At 40.4% G+C, this 27,492-nt stretch overlaps 1 protein-coding gene and 1 long non-coding RNA gene across 4 annotated transcripts; both read left to right on the top strand.

The window, feature by feature from the left end:
* The first annotated feature begins 3,750 nt into the window (after positions 1-3,750).
* On the top strand, positions 3,751-5,293 carry LOC133734851 (uncharacterized). The gene is made up of 3 exons (XR_009858619.1): positions 3,751-4,158; positions 4,279-4,397; positions 4,933-5,293. It is a non-coding gene; the product is annotated as an uncharacterized LOC133734851 (long non-coding RNA).
* Positions 5,294-6,262: 969 nt separating this feature from the next.
* On the top strand, positions 6,263-13,342 carry LOC133724562 (laccase-15-like). Of its 3 annotated transcripts, XM_062151324.1 has the most exons (6): positions 6,327-7,688; positions 10,980-11,084; positions 11,197-11,348; positions 11,423-11,667; positions 11,759-11,887; positions 12,122-13,342. In XM_062151324.1, exons 2-6 carry the CDS (start codon positions 10,980-10,982, stop codon positions 13,192-13,194), a joined length of 1,704 nt encoding a protein of 567 aa, XP_062007308.1. In that variant the 5' UTR covers positions 6,327-7,688; the 3' UTR covers positions 13,195-13,342. The 3 variants fall into 3 exon arrangements, 1 of the variants encoding a protein (XP_062007308.1); XR_009853758.1 differs by lacking the exons at positions 10,980-11,084; positions 11,197-11,348; positions 11,423-11,667; positions 11,759-11,887; positions 12,122-13,342 and adding an exon at positions 8,633-8,921 and having other exon boundaries at positions 6,263-7,688; XR_009853759.1 differs by lacking the exons at positions 10,980-11,084; positions 11,197-11,348; positions 11,423-11,667; positions 11,759-11,887; positions 12,122-13,342 and adding an exon at positions 7,883-8,030 and having other exon boundaries at positions 6,263-7,688.
* Positions 13,343-27,492: the final 14,150 nt, after the last annotated feature.

The raw sequence follows: 27,492 nt of genomic DNA, 5'->3' as shown, positions 1-27,492 counted from the left end.
ATCAAGTATTTGATAGTTAATGGTAATTTGTTTGCTTGATTGTCAAGACTCTGCAAGGACGCGAACAAGCTTAGGAAGGAATCAACCACCTTAATCAAGCGATTATCAAGGGAGATATATATATATATATATATATATATATATATATATATATATATATATATAATATAATTGCCCATGCAATCAAGGAGGACGTGGAACAAGGGGAAGCATGCAATCATGCTTGATGGTGGTCAAAGAGATATATATATATGTATCAGATATATGTATGGTTTAATTAAGGAAGGAGTACCAAGGTGGGTCATCATCCTTCACTACCAGCGGAATGCAAGCAATTAAGTTTGCCTATATATATGGCAATTAAGAGGCATGGGGGACGTACAATCTTTTGGTCAGAGACATGCAAGACCCTTGCTTGCAATCATCAAGGATTATTATATAATATATGTAATCTTGTGGTACATATATAATCCTTCATTGCATGGAAAAAAGCCAATACGTGGCTAACATATGAGACATATATATATGCATGCAATTAAAGTCTATTGCATGGAGATACGAATCCCCGCGACGAGTGCTCGCGAAGATATATATGAACATATATACGTACATATCCAACAGCTCGCGATCAAGAGGAAGATTACGTCCAGGACTCTAAAAGGTAATTAATCTTGCCTAGAAGATTGCTATGACAGAGTCAATCTCTTATTACCTACGATAGCTATCAAAACTATTAAGAGTTTTGATTTGATTCAAGGCCAATAACTGTGGCCTAAAATATAGTATTTCATTCCTATTTGGAAGGAGAAGCTGCAGAGCCTATATATAGAGGCTAAGACGACACAACAAAGGACCTCTCTCATATCAATCAATCCTAGCGATTACAAAGCCTCCCCGGAGCAAACCTTCAACCTTGTTGAAACCCGGTGACCGTGCGCCAGTCCTAGTCTCTCCAAGAGCCGACTGTCAGCATCACCAGACCAACCCGGCGACCGTACTTCCAGTCTCAGTCTCCCAGCGAGCCGACTGCGAGCGCAACCGCCACCGTTACTACCAGCGAAGCAAGGGTAACGCCCTCGCAACCCAGCGAAGCTAAAGTCACGCTTTAGCGCAACCCGTGCTTTCTCCAAACTTCCCAGTGATTGCTCTGCTTAGTCTACAATACTAAGTATCGATTCAGTGAACGCAAGAGACCACAACCAAAGTCCTTATCCGTAAGGCAAAAGTCCTTTTCCGAAAGGCTAGAGAAGAACCCTGTGACGAGGTTGGTGCTCTCCTCGTCCACAGCGCTTGAAGAAGAAGTCAGGTCAAGGGACTACCCCAACGACTGCACCCCGCGGTGCTGGCACGCCTGCGCAATCACTCGCTCAAAAGAGACAGTTTGCAAGCCAACTGGTTTTGGAGCCAAACAGGTGCTACGTCGAGGATCGGAGCCGAGACGGCGCAAGTGTTAGCCAAGCGCGGCGCCAAACTGATCCTCCCTGCTCGGAGCCTCAAAGCCGCCGAAGACGCCAAGGCGCGAGTTCGCTCTGTTTGGTGATCCAGATCGCGAACGCCCCGCGATTGGGTTCGTCCGATCCCGAACGCGGGTCGCCGGCAGGTGCAGCGTTTCCGGTGACTTCGAGTAATAAAGAAGAGTAATTCATTGTCTGCATGCTTTGCAATGCTGAATGTGTATTAAGAACCTTGGGAAGCTCAAATCAGAGATTGGATGAGGATTTGTCTAGATGGTTCTCAACAAAGGTAGTGTCCTGGAACATAATTTAGATTTGATATGCCAAGTATTAAGTTGTTGAGAATTTTGGGTTGGTACATTGAATATAGTTTTGGCATACATAGTTAGTTGATTGTTTGGAATCAATACCAATCCAACTATCGTAGAAGTTTGTGTTAGATGACTGAAGCAATACTCTTGCAATTAAGGTTGTTTATTTTATTTGATAATGAAACTGCCAGAGTCTACTCTTGACCTTGAATCAGAGAACGGTTGAAAAACCAACCAAAGAGTAGTTGCAATTTAGCAAGTGGTCATAAATTAGTTTGGATACATTCTCGTTAAGCATGAACTAGTAAAGTTTTGTTACTGGAGTGTAACTTAAATTAAAGAATGATTAACAGATTGTGGTTCTGGGTGCCCAGAGTAATAAGAAGGGTTTGCACCCAAGAAGAAAAGGAATTCATTTTTGGAATAAATTAACCGAAAAGAACTTGGTAATATTTATCAAGAGTCCTTGAATTGAATTCTATACTACCACTCTAACAATATTATTGTCGGATTAATTAGGACCTCTGTAATCCGAAACGTGCAATTTGGTGGTGTTGGCCTAAGGAATCGATGGAATCAAACCTACAATATTCCAGGTAGGGTGACTCGGGACTCTCTCCGTTAGAATTTTTCTTCTATATAAAAAATATCGCATGGCTATGATTATTTCTCTATGAATTTAAAGGATTTGATATTTTATCGCCATGCTTGTTTTCAATGCTTTTCTATATCTCGTCGATAACCTGAGAGTGAGCGGAGCATAGCGACTACCTTGAGTTTCGATCCCCTAAACCTCCGGAGGGGCTGTATGGACAGTATAGTGTCCTACATCCTGTGAGGTGTGACACCATTTCTAGGTGATACGGCGTAAATGGACACTCTCGCTACTCCTTACCGTATATGTTGGTAATCTTGGTAACGGTGTAGTTGGCATTGTGACCGGTCATCAAGTTTGTGTTTTATGGGCCCGCAAATGTCTTTGAAACAAACTCTATGGTTTATATTTAATCTTTCTTTTTACCTATATACGTAGTTTTCAAATACTGGCCAGATATGTATATATCTTTTTACGTGTTTTTAAACCTAGCCGGGTGAATCCCCTATTGAGCAGCGAAGACGAAAACTCACCCCTACAACAGTTTTGGATGCAGGTACTGTGCACGTGAACGGGACAATATTGGAATGAGCTGGGTGGGCCAAACAAGTTATTTTATGTATAACTTATTTGTAATAATTTTTCAGGTTCCGATTTCTTGCACTTTTAAATGTAATTCAATCATACTTTACTTTGGAAGTTTAGTACTTTGTCTTTATTACAACTCGTTATCGTTGAAAAGTTTTTCGACTTAAAATCGCCTCAAAAATTTTATTTAACGCTTCCATTTCAATTCTAATGTCATACTTTTAGAAAAAGTACTACTAGTTTATTTTAGCTGTTTATTTTAAATGTCTTGCGTATCTCTAGGATCATAACTAGCGTGTGATTCTAAGGTTCGCGGCACTGTAATGTGCTCGATTTGGTGAGGTGCAAATCGGGGCGTTACAAATACAACTAGATTACCACATTTGACCTAGGCCTCATCATATGGTCCTTGGACCCAAAGCCCGCCCTAAGCCCGCCCGGCCCTTCCATTAGGGCGGGCCGGCCCGATCCTTTCTAAAATAGGATAGGGTATGGGTCATACAAATAAAGCCCGACCCTACCCTACGGCCCGGCCCGATTGAGCCCGTAAGGGCTAGGCCCGGCCCGACCCTAAAAGCCCGGCCCTAAAAATTAATATTATATTTTTATTATTTTCTATTACAAGATAACATGTGTATAAAAACTATAGAAATTTTGATGAAGTAATTGAATCTGTCTCTGTCATATTACAACTCTTAAATTGATTCTGGCTGTTTAAGGCCCAAAGCCCAAATGTCGAAGTCCAACTAGCCACTTAAGCAAAACCCAAACCTGGATGTCAAAAGCAAAACCTATCCCACTATCGACCATTCATAGGTCCTCTCTCAGACTCAAACATAGGCCGCCTCTCTCTCACACAGTTTCTCTCAAACCCTTTCTTCCTTCGAAGTCCAGACAGTAGACCTATACTTCTCTATCGCCAGCCACCACATCCGGCAGTTTTGGACCAGCAGAGACTTGCGACTACCTCTTCAGAGCCGACACCAGCAAACCTATCTTCTCCACCGCAGATCGAGACTTGTTCCGGTAGGCTTGCGATGACTCAGACCGCAGATCGAGGAGTAGACGGAGTCGGCGACGCGAGCTGAGGCTGTGATGTTGACAATGGGGAGTTCCGACGCGATCTGAGGCAGTGGAGTAGGCGACGTCGACGCACAAGGTGTGGACTTTGTTCCCAGTCTTCGTTATGCATCCACCGCCGACGCAGAAAGTGAGAACCTCATTCTCGATTTTTGTCTGTTTTGGCCTTCTGGGTTAGAATCTCTGTTTGAATCTCTCTCTCTCTCTCTCTTTCTCTCTCACACAATCTCACAGTTCTTCCTTGATCTAGCACTCTCAGAGCGAAAACAGAGACCGATGATCTCCTCAGAGGCTCAGAGGTCGCAAATTGTGAAGAAGCGCCTCAAGCAGTTCAAGAGGCCCCAGACTGACAGGAAGATATGTGTCAAGGTGTGCAGCTCTGTGTCATTTGTTCGTTCATTTATGTGTTTCAGTTTTTGAATGAATATGAATTAGATAAGACTATAATGGAAGTGTGTGTATGTCTGCCTCGAATGTATTTGTAGTTATTTTGCTTGGATATATTGGTGAGGATTGTGTGACCTCCGGACCGTTGTTGTGGTTTTTGTCCTGAGGAATTATGTTTTAGCAAAATAGATTGAAATGCTTATTTTTGTGGTATAGATGATCATGCCTAGTCGACTGGAGATTGAGGAAAGATATGTGACTGTGTCTTTTGGATTTGATTTGTTTTGTTTGTGTTAAAATTGTGGTTTCAGTATACATGTTTGCATTTGTTGCTGAACTGATATATATGTCAAGAAGCAAGCTTCTCCTAGAAATACTTCTAGTTGCATTTATATGTTGTTGAATTGAAATATATGCTGAATTGAAATATGTCCCATTTGTTCATGATTGGATTGGAGTGCTTAGGGTTGTTTAATCTGTGATTTATCTCAATTAATTATATGGTTTTCCTTTGCAGGTTATGTGTTAATTATATGGAGTGCTTCAGTTTTCGTAGCCTTAGTGCCTCTGTGCGAACCATGTTTCAGTAGAGTTTTTGTAACTAAGTTTACTGCTTCTTGTAAATTGATGAAGTCATGATGTCATGTACACATGAGCAGTTTTTGTATCAAAGTGTCGAGCATTGCCCATTTTTTGTAGCTTCAGTGGCTTAGTACGTGCCTCTGCGCAATTTCATTTCAATCTCAAATCCACCACTTGATCAGTAAGAATGTGAGTTAGTTTATGTGGGATTTGTAGATATTTGTAATTAACTCAGGTTCTCATATCTCTAGTATTCAGTTTCATATGTATATATATGTACCTTTTTTTTTCTTTCAGTTTTAGAAGTTACTAGAATTGTGTTTTATGTGAGTTAAACAAAGGCCCGGCCCGGCCCTATTTAGAAGGGCTGGCCCGGCCCGACCCTTTCGGCCCTTGCAAAACGGGCCTTAAGGGCGGGTAAGGGCTTACATATTGAAGCCTTGGCCCGGCCCGGCCTGGCCCTAAATTTTGTTGACTTAGTCAAAGCCCGGCCCGGTTCATGACGAGGCCTAATTTGACCACAATTCGTTGTTTTATTGGTAAAATTGTTCTGAAACTTGTAATAGTGAAATATTAACACTAATTACAACTTAATTACCACTTTTTACCATAATTCGTTATGTCATCAATTTTATGACCTAGGTTTCCATGCCCTTTCTTTCTTCTTCCTTCTTCTTCCATAGTTGAAATTCTATAAACCCTAACCCCTCAACCTAAACCTAAACTCTAAATTTTCCAAAATTTTCCAAAACCGTAAACCTTAACCCCTAAAATTTTATATATTCAATTATTCATTATTAAGATCCTCCTCGGCGAGAAATTCCCACCTAGATAAGATATCTGCTCCTTGATAAGATATTTCTTCATCGATAAGATATCTGCTCCTCGATAAGATATTTCTTCCTCAACAAGATATCCCTTTCCCAACGACATATCTCCTTCTTGATACGATATTTCTTCCTCAACAAGATATATCTTCCTAACGAGATATCCCCTCCTCGACAAGATATTTATTCCTCGAAAGATATCTGCTTCTTGATAAGATATTTATTCCTCGACGAGATATCTCCTTCCCGACGACATATCTCCTCCTCGCCAAAATATCTGCTCTTGGACAACATATCTCCTCCTCAACAAGATATCTTGTCCTGTTTTTCACAATTGAGTTCTTTCATTGCACAGAAAGCTGACCAAGTGGCTACTAGTTTTGTCTACATATTTCACTTGTACATTGCATTACGATATATAGTTTAGACTTCTACTACAAAATTCATCTAATTTCGTCTATATTTCATCTAATTTGGTGTCAAAAATTTAACCAAATTTTCGAAAATCCACTTATATAACACTAATTCATCGAAGTATATTACCAAATTTTTCAATTGAGCATCAAACTAACTTCAAGTAAGTCAACTGAGTTTGGTCGACCCAAAATCTCTTCTAGACGTAGCCGCACTGTCAAAATCCGTATGCCTACTGCCAAACTTTGCACGTTGCCAATTGTCTAGAGCCTTCCATAGTTCTATGTCTTCTCAATCTTCTTCTTGACACAAAATATAGGCTGTCCCATGGCTTCATATATTATCCCATTGTTCACGCACCAAAGGATCACATTCAGAGTCTTGCAACAAGAAAGTTTCAAAAAGGAAAATGATGGACGGTCGGTTTTGAGCCATCAGATGCTTCAGCGCTCTCCTGGTAGCCTCGTTGCAGATACCTCTGCAATTCCAACTTAGGATATCCATAACAATGGACACAATTGCCAGATCGAAAAAACCCTAGAGTTCAATCTTATCACCCTAGCAGAATACCTCGGAGCAACAGACGTCATCGAGAATTAGAGACGACTGCTGGAAACGATATCTCAAATTCTAGGTGGATATGTAATTGAGAAATTTGCAAAAAAGAAAAAAATTATCTAGGCTAACGGGTAAGTAGGTTACAATTATTGAATATTCTAGACCATTAGATATATTGTGTATTTTAATTATATCCAACGGTCTAAAATATTCAAAAAAGTTAATGTATGACATACATTAACATACACTAGAATTTTCCATATATGTGTATGTGTGTGTGTGTGTGTGTGTTATATGTGTGTATATAAAGGCTTGTTCACCTAAGGGACAGTTTTTAATGGACTGTGAGGGATAAGTGAATCTGACGGCTGAAAATAAATGCACAGTTTTAAGCAGTGTTCTAAAACGCGGCCGCCCAGCCCGCCTAGGCGCTGGGCGGCGGGTCTCCGCTGCGAGGAATGGCAAATCGGAGCTTCTGGGCGTTTCTGATTTAGGCGGGCTGCTTGGGCGGCTGGGCGGCCGTTTTTTTTTTTTTTTTTTTTTTTTTTGAAGTCGCGATTAAGACCTAAAAACCCAAATCCATTGGGTCAGTTCGTCCCAACGCCGCTAATATCTCCTCCCTCTCCTCCGTGCTTCATCGCTCCTCCTTGCTTCATCCCTTCGCCGTCGCTCTCTCTTTCTCTCTGCCGCCTCTGCGGGTGAACTCTCGAACCAGATCGGAACTCTGGAACCAGATCGGAACTCTGAAGTCTGCGCTCCTCCGTGCTTCATCTCTTCTCCGTCGCTCTCTCTCTTCGTGGCTCTCTCTGTCTCTCTGCGCGCGTGGCTGAGTTCTGGAACGGTGAAACCAAATCGGCAGCTTCTCCCCTCAGCTCCACAGCTCCTCCCCACGGTAAGTTCTGAACTTCTGAGAATCATAATCTGGAAATTGATCTTGTTGAGTTAAGTTGCTGGAAATTGATCTTGTTGATCTTATTGTTCTTGTTGCTGGAATTGATAATCTTGTTGTTGAGTTAAGTTGTTTTGCTGGGAAGTGTCAGAGTGATAATCATCTTGTTGGGTTGTTGGCTTGTTGCTGCCTTGCAGGAAACTGAGGAAAGTGGAAATTTCAAAATTGATAATCTTCTTGTAATTTTGTTCTTGTTGGTGGAAATCCAAAATTGATAATCTTCTTCTTGTTGCTGGCAAAGTGGAAATTGATAATGCATTTGTTTTGGAGATTGATAATCTGGAATTCTTGATGTTTCTGTTGTAGGCAGTAGGCTTGTTGATATATATTTTTTTTTTGCGGTAAGGGTAGGCTTGTTGATTTGGTGCTATGATCATATAATGCTAAATTGCTAAATGCTAATATACTATCACTCTATCAGTTTATCAATCTTTGAGTTAAATTAAACAATTAGTTAATGGCTCAATGCATATAAATAATTAAATATATAATGAATTAATTAGTTAATGCATATACAATTACATAAATAAAAGCTATAAAAATTAAATAAAAATTAAAAAATACAAAACCGCCTAGGCGCCGCCTAGGCACCCGCCTAGCCGCCTGGGCGCTCCTCCCCAGCCCACCGCCCGACTAGCGCCTAGCGTTTTTTAGAACCTTGGTTTTAAGTTGTTATAATTTCTATTTTTATACTTAATACATGTGGTTGAGATGCATTTGTCTCTCATAGTCCCTCAAAACTGCCCCTTAGGTGAGCAAATCTGTGTGTACACACACACACACACATATATATGTATGTATGTACATGTTTATGTTTATGTATATGTACGGTTAACTCTATCTATATATACCTGCTCAATCAGTGCTCTTTCAAACCATGTCTACAGGGGCAGGATCAAGGACTTGTAATTTGGGTGGGTGAGATGAATAAATCCAATGGTGAACCATCAAATCTATTCAATAAAGAAGTCGATGCATGAGAATAAAATAGACGACTTACCAAAAAGATAAAGTTGTGTAATTTTTTTTTTCTTTAGACTTCGACCATCAAGCAACTTTTTTTTTTCTAATATATTTTGTAAGTTACTTTACAACCCTTATAAGTTACTTTACAACCCTTATAAAAAAATATTAAAAAAATAAAGAAAGAAAGATTCGCCAAACAGGTCTGGATTTCCTCTAAGCTTCCAAGTCCTACTTTGTGGAATAATTCTTTCATTTCTTGGCTCCACCAGATTGCTACTTCTGAACAGAACTAAGTATTACTAGCTAATATTCTGTTACTTACATGGTCAATGTGGCATACCAGGATTAGGGTTGTCTTTCAGTAGTTAGATCCTTCCCCAATTAAAATTGTGTTTGGGGCTGCTGTCTTGGGATCTAATTACTGCCAAGCCAACCCGCACTTTAGACCTCATAAAATTTCTAAGTCCCTTCACATTAAATGGCAACCTCCGAATTTGAACCAGGTCAAATTGAACTTTGATGGTTCTGTTCAGAATGGTACAGCCACCATTGGATTTGTTATTAGAAATTTTGACTGGAATCCGCTATTTGCGGCTAATAAGAAACTAGGTCATACGGGAGTACTTGTAGCTGAAGCAACCGCCCTCAGAGAAGGTCTGCTTACGGCTCTTCTACATCAGCATCAGCATATCTTAGTTGAAGGTGATTCAAAGTCATTAATTGAGTGCATTCGTGGAAAATCTGAAGTGCCATGGCGAATCAAAACCCTAGTGGAGGATATTAAGCTATTAGCTCAACAATTCCGGTCCATCTTCTTAAGCACATATATCGCGAAGCCAATTTCGTTGCTGATCGTCTAGCTACGTTAGCTCATCAATCCTCCAATCCTCCTGTTTGGTTTTATTACTTGCCCTCTCGGTGTCCCAGTGTTCCATTTGGATTAGCTGAGAAGGGGCGCAGATCGTGGATTTGTGTTGTAGTTGTTTGCTTTTGCTTTTTTCCTATCATAAAAGAAAAATTATTAAAAAAATATATGTTAGTGTCAACACTAAACGATATACAAAATTATTTTTTTATTAAAAAAAAAGACCATAATTAATATCTCTTTATTTTTTCTCTCATGTATGATTGCATCTCATTAAATGAATTCTATTTAGTTTTATTGAATACTTAGGGTGTGCCGGATGGATCGTGATGGCGTGCGATGTTGGTCGTGACAGCGTCAAGGCGGTGGTGCATCAGGGCTTCTGGTACCGCGGTGGTTGTCGGGTCAAGTCAAGGCTGCCTTGATGGGCCTTGGTTGGGTCACTCCTCTCTGAGCTTCGTTTTTGGGCTTCTATGGTGGGCTGGGGTTTTGCCCTAGGCCCATCCCTATGTTTTTAGTTTGTCTAATTACAATAAATTCCTTGTTTTTAGGAAGCAAAGCACCGGTCTGCACTTTATGTATCTCTAGCGCCTCTAGAGTAGTACCAAAGGAGGGTATTCGCTACCTCTACTTATTTGATTGTATAATGAGTAGGACTATATGTACGTACCACTTGTGGGTACTACCACTAGCTTCTTATCTGTCTATGCCCTTAAATGACAGCGGAAGGGTATGTAACGACCTATTTTGCCTTGTGATGAATATACATTTTTCCTGATTCAAAAAAATTGAATACTTAATATATAAGAGGTTTTTCTGGTGAATACATAATTACGAGATTTAATTACTATTTCTATATGATAATTTTGTATATTACTATTGAATTTTTTTTTAGAATACTTTTGAATTTTCTTCTTTATCATACTTTTTAGTTTATATACTAACTATATAATTATGATCGACTACATAAGAGTGTGCAGGCTGGGGCCGGGGTTCAATTGGCTGAGAGTATGTCAATTACACAAATTATTCAGTAATTAGCTACTATGTTGAATTCCTTGAGGTGGTCTGGACACCCTCAGACCATGAGGAATTATTTTATGGTCCCGGAGTACCACGTGGCACTGTCATGTGGTGGTCCAAGCCAATTGTATCATTTCAATTTGATGTGGACCACACAGGGGGTAAAAAAAATAAATAAATTAAGAGACCAATAAGAAATAACTGCAAGACATATGGGCCAATCACATTAACTCGGACCACCACGTATACTATCGTCCGGAACCATGTAATAATTTCCCACAAACCTTTGAATAGTTTCACCACTGCATGTCTATATATATCTCTCTCTATGTATAAACATTGATCAGTAGTACTAATTAATTAGTGCATGTGTTTTGAAGATGAAGGTTTCCAGAATTACTCTGCATCTGCAACTTCTGGGGTTGTTATTGGCTGTTAATGGCTTCCTCCATTGCCAAGCTTGGCCAGCTCGTTACACCTTTGTGGTATGCAGTATGCTATATGTTGTATTGCCTCTATATGCATATGTATACGCTCCTGCATGCGTTGTGTGTGTTTCATATAATGATCGTTTTAACGAGTTAAATGCGTATGTAGGTGGAAAACACTCCATACAAAAGACTCTGCAGCACAAAGAACATCTTGACTGTAAATGGCCAGTTTCCGGGACCGACTTTGTATGTTCACAAAGGACACACTATCATCGTCGATGTCTTTAACAAAGGCAATCGTAACATTACTATCCACTGGTGCGTTCTCACTTGATTGTTTCAGGTTTTTAGCTTTTCAATCCATATATAACAAGCTACTTGATCATGAGCAGGCATGGTGTTTTGCAACCAAGATATCCATGGTCGGACGGACCAGACTATATCACACAGTGCCCAATTCAACCGGGAGCCAAGTTCACCCAAAAGATAATTTTCTCAAAGGAGGAAGGCACCCTTTGGTGGCATGCTCACAGTGAGTGGGATCGAGCCACTGTCCACGGTCCCATCATCATATACCCCAACAAGAAGAAGAATTACCCTTTTGGCAAGCCTCATGCAGAAATTCCAATCATATTGGGTACTTAATTAGCTATGGATCATTTTAATTATCCATTCTAATCGCTTGACTAATTTAAAGAACTGAGTTGTACATATATTGAAAATTGCAGGAGAGTGGTGGAAGGTAGATATCGGGAAGCTTTATACACAAACTCTTCAAGCCGGAGGGGAACCTAATACTTCCGACGCTTATCTCATCAATGGTCAACCTGGCGATCTGTATCCATGCTCTAAATCAGGTCAGCACTCCAATTAATCATTTATCTAATGTAAAGTCTTTGTTCAATTGAGACTTGAGGCTTAATGCAATGCTAGACCGATTGAATATTGTGGTATAGAGACGGTTTAATAAGCTCTAAACCGAACCCAAGGATATCAACATCAGTATGTTATTTTGCCATGTATGATGTTGGAGCACTGAGATTTTTTCACCTACTTAGTACTAAAATTCTCATTATGTGCCTGATTTGCAGAAATGTTCAAGGTGATGGTTGATTATGGCAAAACCTACCTACTGAGACTAATCAACACCGGTCTGCAAGAGATTCTGTTTTTCGCCATCGCCAATCACAAAGTTACAGTTGTAGGGACAGATGCTAGCTACACCAAGCCTTTCACAACGGATTATGTCACCATCTCACCTGGTCAAACCATTGACCTTTTGCTCCATGCTAATCAGAGGCCTAACCACTACTTCATGGCCGCCACAGTCTACGCAGGTGGCGCTGTTCCTTATGATAACACCACCACAGCCCTACTACAATACACAAATCGGGGTTACACCCCTTCTTCAACCCCTTTGTTTCCTGATCTTCCTGCTCACAATGACACTAGTGCATCAGTTCATTTTAGTGGTAGTCTCAGGAGCTTGGCTGATAAAAACCATCCCATTGACGTTCCACTAAAAATTACAACTCCCTTGTTTTATACCGTCTCCGTCAACACGTTCCAGTGCCCCAATAATTCATGTGCTGGGCCTAATGGAACGCGTCTGGCCGCTAGTGTGAACAACATTAGCTTTGTGAACCCTAGCATTGACATACTACAAGCTTACTATTACCATGTCAACGGGGTATTTGGAACTCGGTTTCCAGATTTCCCACCTTTGCTGTTTAACTTTACAGCGCAGTACTTGCCGCTGTACCTTCAGACCCCTAAACGAGGGACAGAGGTGCAGGTACTGGAGTACAACGCGACAGTGGAGCTCGTGTTTCAGGGGACTAATTTGGTGGCAGGGGATGACCATCCAATGCATCTTCATGGTTACAGTTTCTATGTGGTTGGATTGGGGCTTGGGAACTTTGACAAGGTTAAGGACCCTTTGAAATACAATCTTGTTGATCCTCCTCTTCAAAACACCATTGCTGTCCCTGTAAATGGGTGGACTACCATCAGATTCAAGGCTGACAATCCTGGAGTTTGGTTTATGCATTGCCATCTGGATAAGCATATGTCATGGGGCATGGATACGACATTCATAGTAAAAAATGGAAAGGGACCTAAAGCTCAAATCTTGCCTCCACCACCAGATATGCCACCTTGCTGAAGGCTGGCTCTCCACAAATATGTGATTCATTTGAATAAATTTGGGCATGCAACATACATGTTTGTTTGTATAAGCAGATAGTTATTGATAGCTACACTTGTACTGCTGTTTGGAAAGTGATTTATATGAAGAAGATTGCTTGCCTTATTATTGATTGTTTTGTCCCAACGGGTTTCCCAGCACACTGTGTCCAGGAAATGAAAGGACGTTTGCAACTTCGCATGACCTTTGCATTATTAGAAGCAAAAGTATAGGAAGGAGAAAAACAAGAAAGGAAAATGACAATTAAAGTAGCTAGCAACCTATCGTTCACCCAATCAATTGGACAGCAGCCCTATTTAATTTATAATTTACCATCAACTACTACTCCCAATGTCAAGATAGTTGTCAAGTAGCATGAACTGTAAGATTCCGACAGCCTCTTCCATCTTTTACCCTCCGGCCGCTTCTTCCATTGTGAGCCTTTCATGACTATTCAACTTGAGGCATCTTTGTACAAGCTCTGTTTTCTTCCATAACTTGTAGTGCAAGAATCTGCAACAGGCCAATTTGTAATTCGATGGAAGAAGGAAATCGGAAGTTATGATTACTCTTTTATTGACCGATTTATATACGTTGGAACACTTTGACATTCCCATGACTGCTTGATTGAGAATGTATATAGGCAAGACCTGCTGCTATCTCTCTGTAAGGATATCCCAATATGCCAGTGCAATCTTCCCATTTTTTCTGAAAAGGCTCTGATTAGAGACCCGAAATGGGAACTTTAGTCTCTAAACAGTAAACAGTAGCCCAACAACTTGATCACATTTTTTTTTTGTTGATTTGGGCAAGAGTGTTAACCTCATTTATAATGATTGATTTGCCCTCCTCCACTTGTCTTTAAATTTGCGTACTTGAGAGCATCAGCAATGGGGACTCAAATTTGGGTCCAAAACCTAAATTTGAGTGCAAAAGTAATGGATTTTAGTTGCAATGGGTCAGAATAAAAGGGACCTATATCAGCCAGAGACCCAAAAATAGATCAAATTTGAGTCAAGAGAGGACCCAAATCTGGTGGGACCCACCACGTTGCATTGCTGATGCATGCAAGTGGGCTATGGGATCAGAAAAGGCTGGGCCCCACAATTGTTCTCAACCAAACGGCTCTTTCTGTTTGAAATTGAGGGCCATGATTGAATGTTTAATTCAATCTAACGGCCAAAAATTGATACAATCAATTATATAAAAATTTGTTTTACAGTTTTTTTTTTTTTTTTTAGAAACTTAAAATTTTGATTTTTACTGATAAAAATTGTAATGAATAAATTTAATGAATGTTATGTTTAATGTTTGATGATTAACTTTTATTTATACTAATTTGTTTATCTTAATTTAAGATATATGTGTGTGTGTGTGTGTGTGTGTTAAAACAAACATAAAGTAGAAGACTCAAATATGAATCTGTTCCACAGTGGCAAGATTTGTGTTTTGGACCCAAATTTGATCTAAAAAAATGAGTCCAAAATATGGGTCCTAAAATAAGTCCTGCACCACTGCAGCACCCAATAAAAGTAAGTCCTTCTGTACCTATTCAGATGGACTCAAATTACTATTCCAGCTTATTTGGACTCAAATTTGAGTCAAAAAAAAATGAGTCTCCACTGCTGATGCTCTGACAACCTCACGTTCTGTAAACTTTCCTTCAAAGGCAAACCAAACTTAAAAACACAACATAAAACATAGATGTTTGAGTGATATACAAGTAACCTAACACAATACTGTAACATAAAAAGCATCTCCTAATTATATTTAAAAGAAAATCGGAAATGGGAAAATTGGTAACTGAGATACAGGGTGAGTCAAATTTAAATACATTTTCATTGTAATGTAGGGGTTGTTTATTTGAACTATGCTGCTCTATGTGTCATACAACATTCCATTCCAGGCCTATCTGCGCTACTCAACTTCTCTCACTTGGTTCTCTGTTTCCCTCAATTACAACTACTTGTGGCACAAGAATCTGAAGTAGGCAAACTTCAGTCCACGGACAAATTAAACAAAATGTGAAGTTTTGATTCATTGACTTTCAGGTCTTTTTAAGCACACGACCATCTCCCCTGTCCAACAAAACCACTTGATCCAAAGCTGATGCTGGAAGCGTGAACACGATAGTAAGAGGCTCCGTCAAGCGTCGAAAGTCATATGAGATGAGCTAGAATCCACTAGCAATTACAGGCACAGCTGTAAGAAACATAGAGAAATTAACTTCTCTAATATTTGGTGTTTTATTGATAACTTGAATGAAAATTACAATCTAAGAGGTGCCTTATATATGGCACATAGCATAAACCTAATACAACTAGAAAATATAAAGAACAATTTATTGTACACTAAAACTAGGAAACCTAATTAAACCTGATTAAATAAAAATCGAAAATAGAAACCTAGATACTAAAGAATATTACTCTTGGAATCCCAATCACGATTTTGCTCAAAAATCCCGATATATCCAAAATAGTAATTTATAATTAATTCCATCATTAAGAAGCCTATTTGAATACTAATTTCCAATGTTCAAATTATTCTTCTTAATGTGAAGACGCTTCTTTCTTTTCGAGATTTTTTGTTGAAATTTGCTAAAATCTCGTCCTACATTAGTCTCCTCCACTTGAAAAGAACTCGACCTCGAGTTCCTCTTATATGTAGCTCGATCATTATTAGGAATAAAACATGATAAGCCATCAACTTCAATATTCTTGAAATTAAAAAGTATCACCATGAATCCAATACCATAGACAAGTTTAGAATAAGCATCTTGAAACTTGAACTCCTCCACTTGAAAAGGAACGGGCATTGACTTCTCCTTGGGTTGATCTTGAACAGAATTAGGTATGCATGACATGGATATCGATGTGATAAATTAATCAACTTCCCTGTCCTTAATGAGTTTCTCTTCAATCTTCAAAGTGGCTTCTTCATGTTCCTTTTCACACATCTCAGGATGGTCATTCTTGATGTTCTTCCTTCCAGGCTTGATTTTAATTTTGTGCGACTCCCACCTAAATAAATATGTGTTGTGTTTGCAATAACCACCTTTGACGCTTTCATGCCATGATCTTCCAAAAATCACATTAGTGTCGTCCATGTCAATCACATGACAAGTAATCTCTTCTTTATAAAATTTTCCCATAGACACAGGAACTTTACAAACCTCTGTTACTTGTGCATATTCAACCTTCTCAAATGGAATCCAGTACGGATCACTCAGCGTCACTGTCGGTAATTGAAAATAATCCACAACTTTGTTTGCTACAAAGTTCTCTCGTAGACCACTGTCAATTATTAACGAGCATACCTTGTCTTTGATGATACATGTAGTTCAAAAGTCGTCATAATCCAGCATTGTGAATATCCAACATTTGCATGTTCCTCTTCAACAAAACTTTCTTTGATAGATACTCTACGACCAATGTCGTTGAGGTTGGTGGTAGTGAACTTCTCCCTTGGATCGCCGTCTACTAAGGAGCGGGCGAAACCCGCTCTGATACCAAATGATGCAGTTGGAAGTAACCTGGGTTTACAAGCAATAAACCCTAAAAAGATAAATCTGGAGTCCACCATAGAATTTGAGAAAAATCTCTCATTTTATTAAAGGGGTTTTGTCCATTTACCCCATTTCTAGGGATTTTTTTCTCCCTTACCCCATTAAGTTTTTTTAATTCCCTCTTACCCAATACACTCTAAGGGAGTCTTCCCTAATACCCCATTAAGATTTTTTTTTGTTTTAAATTTTTTTTAATACCATTTTACCCCTCACCCTTTTGTTACTTAGAGAGAGAGAGAGAGAAAGAAACTATAGGAGACTTCGCCGGAGCCCGTCACCGGCCGCCGGAATCTGGTCACCGGGTTTGTTTGCCCCCCAATAGACGTCTATTGCCCCCTAATAGACGTCTATTGGCCCCCAATAGACGACTATCAGCCATGTATTGCCCCCCAATAGACGTTTAGATTACCAAAATGGTAATTAATCTTCCTAAAACTACACAAATAAAACTTTGATTAAAGAAAAAAAACGATGAGATTACATCAATTCAAAACGTCTATTGCCCCCTAATAGACGTCTATTGCCCCCCAATAGACGACTATTGGCCATGTATTGCCCCCCAATAGACGTCTATTGCCCTCCAATAGAACTTTCGGTAGCTGAAATGGGAATTAATATTCCTAAAATTAGACAAATAAAACTTTGATTAAAGAAAAAAATGAAGAGATTATATTAATTTAAAAGCGCCTATTGCCCCCTAATAGACGTCTACTGCCCCCAATAGACATAAAAAAAAAAAATTCACTTTCTCTCTGCCCCATTACTGAAAAAAAAAAAAAACGGAAGAGAGAAATTGATTTGGCCACCCAGAGAAATACTTTGGGCACCAAATCGAAGCAAACCCAGAAATCCGGCTAGACGTCACCGGTGGCCATGCTTTCTGCTCTCTCCAATCCTCGAAATGCTAGCAAAATCCTCCTCAGTGAAAACGGCGTCGTTATAGGCCAAGAGTGAAGGTCGATCAATCCGGTTTTCTCCTCATCCACATGCAATCGAGGCTGCAAATGGAGGTCGAGTTGTTGAGGTCGACGACGACGGCAACTGAGCGGTCGAGATCGGAATCGGAATCGTTTGACGGCGACTGCAGTCGAGGTCGACAGCGGTGAGAGAGAGAGTTGGTGACAACGCCGTGGTGGGCGGCCCAACTCTAGTAGTAGGCGGAGTTGGCGTCGGGGCTTTGTAGGGCAGGGAGAGAGAGAGAGAGATAGAGAGAGAGAGAGAGAGAGAACGCAGATCGGAGAATGAGAGAGAGAATTGGCGTCCGGGGGGAGAGAGAGAGAGAGAGAGGACAGAGTGGCGCAGTTGTAATTCTTTAATTGGGTTGAGGGCAAAATGATCATTTGGTGTTAAATTGTGTATGTGGGAACAAAAATCTGTTCCTAGGGTAAGTGGGATAATTTTTGTTTATTTTGGTGCTTTGGGTCAAGGACCCTTTATTAAATTTGATATGACAAACTGATTCTAGTACAAAGCATAATGGTGCTTATATAGGCATCCAAAACCCTAAATCATAATCTATTAAGAAATCCTAAAGAATCCAAATTAAAAAGGAAACTAAAAACCTAAAATAAAAAGAATCCTAAAACAAATGTAAAACTAGCCTAAAAATATTAAATCCCGAATCGGATAATTAAAACGATATATTTTGGCCTAAATCTATTAGGGCTCACTAAAGTGAGTCTTGAAGATCTCGTCGTTCCCATTCCAGAAAGGTATCATGTGTCTCAAACAGAAATTCGGGCCAAAATTTACTCCAATCTGATTCACAATCCAGAACCTGACTTTTCGCACGAGAAACCTGAAAAGTCCAAAACTGTTCCAGTAAATCCAGAATATGTGTCTGACCCAAACTCTAGGTTACTTGACCTAGTTGTAATAGGATTTTGAATTAGAGATATTCTCGGAGATATTCATTATTTCAGCTGTCTCGAGAGAGGTCAGATCCAGCTAAACAACGAGGTGTCTTGGTCTGCTACTATCACTATCTGTCTCGCTTATCTATAGAACAAACGAAGGTCAGAGGGAAGACCGGGTGAGCCGGCTTTCAACGCTCCGATGCCTAAGTCAGTATTGTTATAAGATAATGTTTATGGAAAGCGATAGTAAACAGTTACCTTTTTGGGTAGTTGAAGATGTCCTTAATGTAGTATGTTTGTGGGACCTTGGTCCTGTTTTTTTATGTGTGGGACGTTCGAGGTTCCCGATATCGCCCCGAGGGGTATCGGGACCCTCAACTGGGAGCTTTCTTTACTTCTGCATTGGCGATACGAGTCTTGTGCTTCCGATACTTATGTCTGGGAGGTATATGCATAACAACATTCATAGATATCCGATTAATTGTACGATTATCTTTCCTTGTACAACTCTGATTATATGCCTTGTAATCCTGTATATAAAGAGGCCCCTATTATCAATGAAAGCACGACTCAATTCTCTCCTAATTTTAGTTTTCCTTAAACACGTTATCAGCACAACGCCCTAACCCTAAAACCTAATAGCCAAAACCCTAAATCCAAATACAAAACCTTGAAACCTTTTCTGCCTCCGAGACACAACTTCAAGCCCAAACCCCAGGAATCCAAAACTGGTGGCAGAACCACCAGAACCTGCCGGAAACCTACCGAACCAGCCACCGAAAGCTCCAAACAACCCGCAACAAATATTCCACCTGTTCACCACCTTCCGGACCTCCAATTGCTACCAAATTTTGCCAACAGTAGCATCTCATTCCCAAAATCCAGGAACCGGAATCCTCTTTCCCGAAACTGACCGTTTATTCCCTGAACCGGCCAGAAGTACAGGCTGCATCTTGAACCGACAGAGAGAAGAAAAAGAAAAGAAAAAAAAAAAGGGAGAAGGAAGAAGCAGGAGGCCCAGCCCAGAGGAAGAAAGAAAGAAGCACAGAAATAGGCCCACTGACGTAGCCCAGAAGCAAGCCCATCATCAGATTCTGCCACGTCAGCAGCCACATAATCAGATTTTACCACGTCATCAGCCACGTCACCAGATTCTACCATGTCAGCTCCGCCCGGTGACATTTCCGACCAGATTTCCGGCGACTTTTTCCGGCCAAATTTCCGGAGACTTATTTCGAGGTAATTTTTACTAAAAGTTCCAGTTTTTGAAGTTTTAATTCTTTTGCTTTGGGGACTTTCAAACTCCCTTCTTCTTCCCCCTTTTCTTTATCATAGGGGAGACCTAATTAAGCCGAACTGTGGGGGTTCGTGCTTACTCCAAGCTTGGAGCTTGTAGAGTCCTCCAAACTTAGAGTTTGTTGAGAAGTTATGATCGACCACAAACACATCATTGTTTCAGTCTAATCCAACCCCTCTTGGAATCGAATTTCTTAGAAGCGACCACGCTCGAAAATTCCTAATTTCTTGGAAGCAACTATGCTCAGAAATTTTTATTGTTTTCTTGGTAGCCTTTTCACTCCGAAACTAACCCTAATCTTTTGTTGTTTTTCAGGATCAGTAACCTAAACAAGTTGAGCTTCGCTCCACTAGAGACAACAGGCGCAGGATACCAAAAGTGGGTTCGTGATGTGCGCCAGCATCTTAAGGCTGATGGGATCCTAGATACTATCCAAGAGCCAAGTCAGAATGTGCTTACTCCTCAACAAGCTACTGCTTTTGAAGCGAATAGAGCTACGAGAGAGGCCAATGAAGCTAAAACCATAATTCTCAAGACAAGGCACATGAATGAGTACCTCAATGAGGAAGACCTAAGAAAATTATGGGTAGAACTCGAGCAGCGTTTTGGCAACGTTCGTGACTCCCTGCTTCCTTATTTAGAAGTGAGATGGCATAGCCTCCGATTCTGTGATTTCAAGTCTGTACTTGACTACAATTCGGAAGCACTTTGTATCAAGTCTTTGATGGAATTCTGTGGGCAGAAAATCACAGATACGATGTTGATCGAGAAGATTCTCTCTACCTTCCCCGTCTCTGCATTGATGATAGCCAAGAACTATCGGATTGATGTAAATGCCGAATGCATCACAAGATTTCATGAGCTTATTGGAGCCAAGAACGTAGCTGAAAAGCACGACAACATACTTGTGAAGAACTATAACTCTAGACCGTGGGAGAAAAGCCAATTCCAGAGTCTAATTATAGTCGCACCCCTAAGGGAGGGCACCAGGAGCAAAACCCTAAGGAAATGGATTATTCTGGACGTTCTGGTCCATATTCTCGCCCCAAAAAGGAAGGAAACCGCCAAGATAGGCGTGCACGGAACCGTAGAGGTCAACGTGTGAAGAGAGAGAGAGGCAGAGCCTCCGGTTATGGTAGTGGCGCCACCATGGATCATAGCCGTCCCCAACGCGCTCTAGGCGTGTCTCGATCAAGGGAGCCTGACCATGATGATGCTTGTCTTCGGTGAAGAGCGTCCGGACATTGGGCTAAAGCATGTAATGCACCCCAGAATGTTGCTAACGCGTACAAGACGTATCGTGAAGCAAGGGAAGCAAATTACATAGAGCAAGAAGATCAAGATGATGATCTCGCTCTAAGGGTTGAAGACTTCAAAGGCCAAGATCTAGAGACTGGTGATTTTGATTAAGACTTTTTATTTTCCAAGAGATATAATAGGCAATTTCCATATATTTATGTAGAAGATGTCAATGGTTTAGTCTTTCTTCAAAGTAGGCTCACCCAAAGTAAGTGTGATGTCTAGGAAGGTTCTGAGATTAGTGGTACTTAAGCGAGCCTTGCTTCATCGACATCTCTCTACTCACCTGGTCACATTGATTTTGGAGTTACCGAAAGAAGTTAGACGACTACCATTGTTTTGCATTAGCTAGCATTTTGGATTAGATTTTCTTTGGTCAAAGAGAGAATGATGTAACTCCGTTGGCTTATGAATAAAATTTCGAGCTCTTTTCATTATGACTCCATTTTGATTCTGAGCATATTACTTTGTGACTACAATGGCTGGGTCATCAGTATTAATTCAAGGACATGGTTCCCCCTACCAAATGGCACCTTGATTACTGTCACAAAAACTCTCTACGCTCATAGGGCAAATCGCACCTATGAATAGCCAACGGATTCCATGAGAAAACGCATGTAGTGAATAGAAATGAGTTCCTTTGTAATACCTCTAACGATTGCGAACAAAGGCGCATCTTAGAAAAGTTTATGTGTCTCTCTAGTGGACTCTATGTCACTATTCGAGCTATTAAATCCAATGAAGTCATGAGAGAAGATCTCTTGGATTTAGACACATATTGGCTTTATCACGACAGGATAGGGTATCCTGGTCATGATATGATGATCCATTTACTAAAGACTTCACATGGACATCCTTTCTTTCGAGCATGGACATCCTTTCTTTCGAGCGAAACGAAGCATGAATCAAAAGTTGATTCCTGGACTAAGTGTGACCGCCGCCGCTACCTCCGGAGCCGCCGCCGTCCACCACCAGCCTAGGGCTAGCATAGTCCTTATCCATGACGCCATGGATAGCGTACATCATGGTGATGGCGCCCCAGGTGATGTTTCAATCACCAACTTTGCTTCAAATAGCGTTTCAGACGCTTAGGCCCAACCAAAATCCTCATTGGTTGATTCTAAGGCCTCTCACTCGTTTTACAAAGCCCGTTCCATAGGGAAATTAGGACTGAGACCGTCCTATGCAAAGGATATGAAAATACTCATTCTGTTCTTACATAGAATCCATGGGGATTCTATGGACTGATTCAACCAACTTGCGGACGTTTAAATATCTCATGATGTTGGTTGACATGCAAACACGCTAGTCACGTGTTGTGCCATTGTCCACTTGTAATGCTGCTTATGCTACACTCCTAGAAAATATCATATGTCAACGGGCCCACTCCCCGAATCATCCTATTCAGTCAATTGGATTTGACTATGCTAGAGAGTTTACATCGAAGACTTTTGACGGTTATTGCAATGGGACTGATGTTGGACATCATATTTCCATGTACACACCAAATAGTCTCGCGGAAAAGACTACGATGGTAGTCAGGACATTGGTAATATGCACCAGTCTCCTTATATTCGCTTGGGGTGATGCAATATCACATGCAGCTATGCTAATTCGTCTACGACCCACCGCCACTGAATCTACCTCTACGTTACAGCTAGTGACTGGGTACCAGTATCGTACTTACGCATATTTGAGTGTGTCATTTATGTGCCAATTATGTTGCCACAGCGCACTATGATAGGTCCTTACAGGCGAATGGGCAACTACGTTGGATTTGAGATTCCAACAATCGTCCGCCACTTAATGCCCTTGCTAGGCGATCTCTTTACCGCATGTCTTGCAGATTGTCACTTTGATGAGACAGTCTTCCGGTCGTTAGGGGGAGATAAGAACACGAATGTTCAGCAGAAACGACAGAAATTGTCTAGATCTGTCCCCACTATATCTTATCTCGATCCCCATTAAAGTGACGAGATCACACAAGTATGCTACAAACATGTCTGCAAGGATGGACGTCCCTACGAGAGGACGTAGCACCACCCCACACGGAGGTAAGCATGGCACCAACGCCAAAGAAAGTGGCACTCTGGCGTTACAGGCCATAGCCCCAGCTAGGATGCGTGGGAGGCCTGCGGGTTCGAAGGATACTTTGGCACAACTCAATCCTTGGATCATCGACACTCAAAATCCGTCTCATGAGTATCTTCCGGATTATCGTTATTGTTGGGGGACGCCTCAACGTCAGAACCTATTCCTGAGAATGTAGAGCTCTTTGAAAATTACATTAGTGTACATGAGACGTGGGATAGAAACTCCATCATAATTGATGATGTAGTTGCGCATTTCATTGCGCATGAGTTTGTTGAGTACGATGATATCGAATCACGCTCCGTTGATAAATGAATGTCAACGTAGAGAAATTTGGCCTAAATGGAAAGATGCGATCCAGGTTAAGTTGGATTCTCTAATGAATAGGAAGGTTTTTGAGCCAGTGATGCCAACACCTCCTGATATAAAACCTATTGACTAATAGGTCTTCGTTAGAAAGCGTGTTGAGAAAAAGATATGGTAATCTCACCTTATGGCGCAAGGCAATCGAGTACGATGAAACATATTCTCTCGTAATGGATGTCATTGCACTCCACTACCCTGTCAGTTTGGTAGTTTCCGAATATCTGATCATGCAGCTGATGAATGTGGTCACTACGTATCTCTATGGGGATCTAGATACGAAATATACATGAAGGTTCATGGTGGACTTCATTTACCCAAGTAAAGTGGCTCTAGACCACGGAGCGCGTTTACAATAAGGTTGAAATGCTCACTAAAGTGACTACTTGATTGGGAAAGGATATGCCCACGCGTTTCCATAACAAGTTTCGGATTCTATCGCGGTTCATGTTGGACATGATTTTCATTGGAAGCCCTTAAAGAATTAAGGGAAACCGCTGAACACTTGAAATCTGATTTTGAAATGAACGATTTTGGGAGAACACAATTATGTCTCAGTTTGGAACTTGAGCATCGTGTTGATAGATATTTAGGCATTTTGACAGGGTCAAACCTGAAGCACCCCCATGATCGTCCGTAGTCTTGATCCTAAAAATGATCATCTTCATCTGAAGGATGATGACAAAGATGTGCTAGAGGCAGAAGTGCCTTACTTGAGTATAATAGGCGCATTATTGTACTTAGCTCAATGCACAAGACCGGACATTTCACAAGATCGGACATCTCATATGCTGTGAACTTGTTAGCTCAATGCCATTGGATTGGATTGGTGTAAAAGATATTTTTCGGTACTTGAGATGTACGATTAATATGGGCTCGTTCTATCCCTACAGAGAGACGATGGATTCAGACCCATCACATACCAGGAACGCCACCAACACTGGCCTGCGTCCTCTATCCCCATTCCAAAACAACATGTGTTTTAGAAGGTTTTGCTGATATTGGGTATCTCTCTGACCCACACAAAGGTCATTCCCAAACTGGTTAAGTGTTCACCATGAGTAAAGACCGTGATATCTTGGAGGTCTACAGAATAGACCCTAGTCGCTATATGTTCGAACAATGCAGAGATTATTGCTCTTCACGATGTGGTTCGTGAATGTATATGGATTGGATCCATAATTATGCATGTTCGAACAATTGTGGTTTGAAATTTACCACAGACGAGCCTACGAGCGTTTAGGATAATGCTGCTTGTTTTGAACAAATGAAGCAAGGCTACATCAAAAGCGACAACACCAAGGATAATTGACAACAACAAACTCTCCTCAAGATCAAAGTGAACTAGGTTCGATCTGAGGACAGTGTGGCAGACTTGCTCACTAAGTCATTGCCTAAATTCCACTTTCGAGAAACATGTTGGTAGCATCGTTTGCGGAAGTCATCCGAACTCTCATGACCGTAGTCATCAGGGGGAGATGCAAACATCAAGGGGAGATGTCTACATGAATGGTCTCGAAACGTAAAGGGTGTGTTGTGCTCTTTTGCCCTTCGACCGAGGTTATTTTTGTCTCACTGGGTTTTTGTTACTCGGCAAGGTTTTTAATGAGGCAACGAGAGGAGCACTATGTTTGGGTGACATAAGGGGGAGTGATCAAGTAAATCCAGAATATGTGTCTGGCCCAAACTCTAGGTTACTTGACCTAGTTGTAATAGGGTTTTGAATTAGAGATATTCTCGGATATATTCATAGATATCCGATTAATTGTGCGATTATCTTTCCTTGTACAACTCTGATTCTATGCCTTGTAATCCTCTTTATAAAGAAGCCCCTATTATCAATGAAAGCACGACTCAATTCTCTCCCAATTTTGGTTTTCCTTAAACAAAAACCAAATTTTCTTGGATATTGCAGCGGCTAGTAACCTTATTATACGTGAATTACCTATTTTCCAATCACTCTTCTTGATTCCATGCCGCTTCTTTATTTTTCTAGTTTTCCGGCTAAACCATGTCCATTCCACCAGAAAATTTGAGAAAAATCTCTCATTTTATTGAATTTGATATGATAAACTGATCTTAATACATAGCATGTTGGTGCTTATATAGGCATCCAAGTCATAACCTAAACACAATCATAACCTAACAAGAAATCCTAAAGAATCCAAATTAAAAAGTAAAATAAAAACCTAAATAAAAAGAATCCTAAAACAAATTTAAAACTAGCCTAAAAATATTAAATCCCGAATCGGATAATTAAAACAATATATTTTGGCCTAAATCTGTTAGGGCTCAGGATCGATCTTCTGCATATTCTGATGGCACAATCATGAACCCAACACCATAGATGAGTCTGTCATATGCATTTTGGCTTTCATAAGCAACCTTAGTAGATTATTCTCGGCTCTCAAGGTTGTATTCTTGAATGACATCTAGTTCTGAATGATTAATTTCAGGATCCAAGACTTCATCATTACAAATAACCATGTCTTCATGAGCAATTTCATCTTTAACATCTTCTTGATCATCATGGATGATTTCTTGTGGAGCTTCTTCCATTAGAAAATTTTCTGGCTTTTCTTCAGATAAACTATTAATCTCAACGGGCAAAGAAAACTCTTTGGACTTTAACTTCTTCTCAAAAACCTTAAGAGGGTAATTCTTGATCAAAAAATCTCTAGGCAAAATTTTTTCGCTAAGGAGACCTTTCATCTTCTGCCATGTCCGAACACGCTCTTTTCTTTGCCTCTGACGAGAGCTCTGCAACTGATCCCACCAATAACCAGCATCTTTCTTCAGCTTCCGAGAAACCATCTTAATTAGCTTGCTTGTGTTTTGGAACCTCCATGATCTCAAAGAATCTATACACTTTAACCTGCCAATCCAGAAAATCCTCCGCGCTCATGTGACCAGAAAAGTAAGGAATATCAGCCTTGGTTATGAGAACCTCGGAATCATAATTAATATCACCTCTACCCCCACGTGGAGCTCTAGCACGTTGTCCTTCCCCACCTCTGTTACAGTTGTTGTTGTTTCTTCCTTCCAACAACCCACAAAATTCTGCCATTTGAGCGTTCATGGCTGCCATTTGAGCGTTCACGGCAGCAGTCATCTGTGCAATCATCTGAGAGGTAAGGGCATCCAAATCCGCTCTTGTAACTGGGGTAGTACGTTCGTCACCCATGGATAATCGAGGTAAATAAGAGAGACAGAAAAGACTTACTCTGATACCACCTGACGCAGTCGGAAGTAACCTGGGTTTACAAGCAATAAACCCTAAAAAGATAAATATGGAGTCCACCAGAAAATTTGAGAAAAATCTCACATTTTATTGAATTTGATATGATATACTGATCTTAATACATAGCATGATGGTGCTTATATAGGCATTCAAGTCATAACTTAATTACAATCATAACCTAACAAGAAATCCTAAAGAATCCAAATTAAAAAGGAAAATAAAAACCTAAATAAAAATAATCTTAAAACAAATGTAAAACTAGCCTAAAAATATTAAATCCCGAATTGGATAATTAAAACGATATATTTTGGCCTAAATCTGTTAGGGCACTAAAGTGAGTCTTGAAGATCTTGTCGTTTCCATTCCAGAAAGGTATCATGTGTCTAAAACGGACATTCTGGCCAAAATTTACTCCAATCTAATTCACAATCCAGAACCTGACTTTTCGCACGAGAAACCTGAAAAGTCCAAAACCAAATTTTTTTGGATATTGCAGCGGCTAGTAACCTCGTGAATTACCTATTTTCGAATCACTCTTCTTGATTCCACGCCACTTCTTTAATTT

The sequence above is a fragment of the Rosa rugosa genome, chromosome 1 (assembly GCF_958449725.1).
Source record: "Rosa rugosa chromosome 1, drRosRugo1.1, whole genome shotgun sequence".
In the NCBI taxonomy this organism is placed as follows: Eukaryota; Viridiplantae; Streptophyta; class Magnoliopsida; order Rosales; family Rosaceae; genus Rosa; species Rosa rugosa.
The sequence above is the reverse complement of the archived record's forward strand: the minus strand, read 5'-3'. Positions and strand labels throughout refer to the sequence as shown.

Coding starts and splice junctions, on each gene's coding strand:
- LOC133724562 (XM_062151324.1), top strand. CDS start 10,980: ATGAAGGTTTCCAGAATTACTCTGCATCTGCAACTTCTGGGGTTGTTA. Junction 11,668..11,758: donor AGAAATTCCAATCATATTGG/GTACTTAATTAG, acceptor TGAAAATTGCAG/GAGAGTGGTGGAAGGTAGAT. Junction 11,888..12,121: donor GTATCCATGCTCTAAATCAG/GTCAGCACTCCA, acceptor CCTGATTTGCAG/AAATGTTCAAGGTGATGGTT.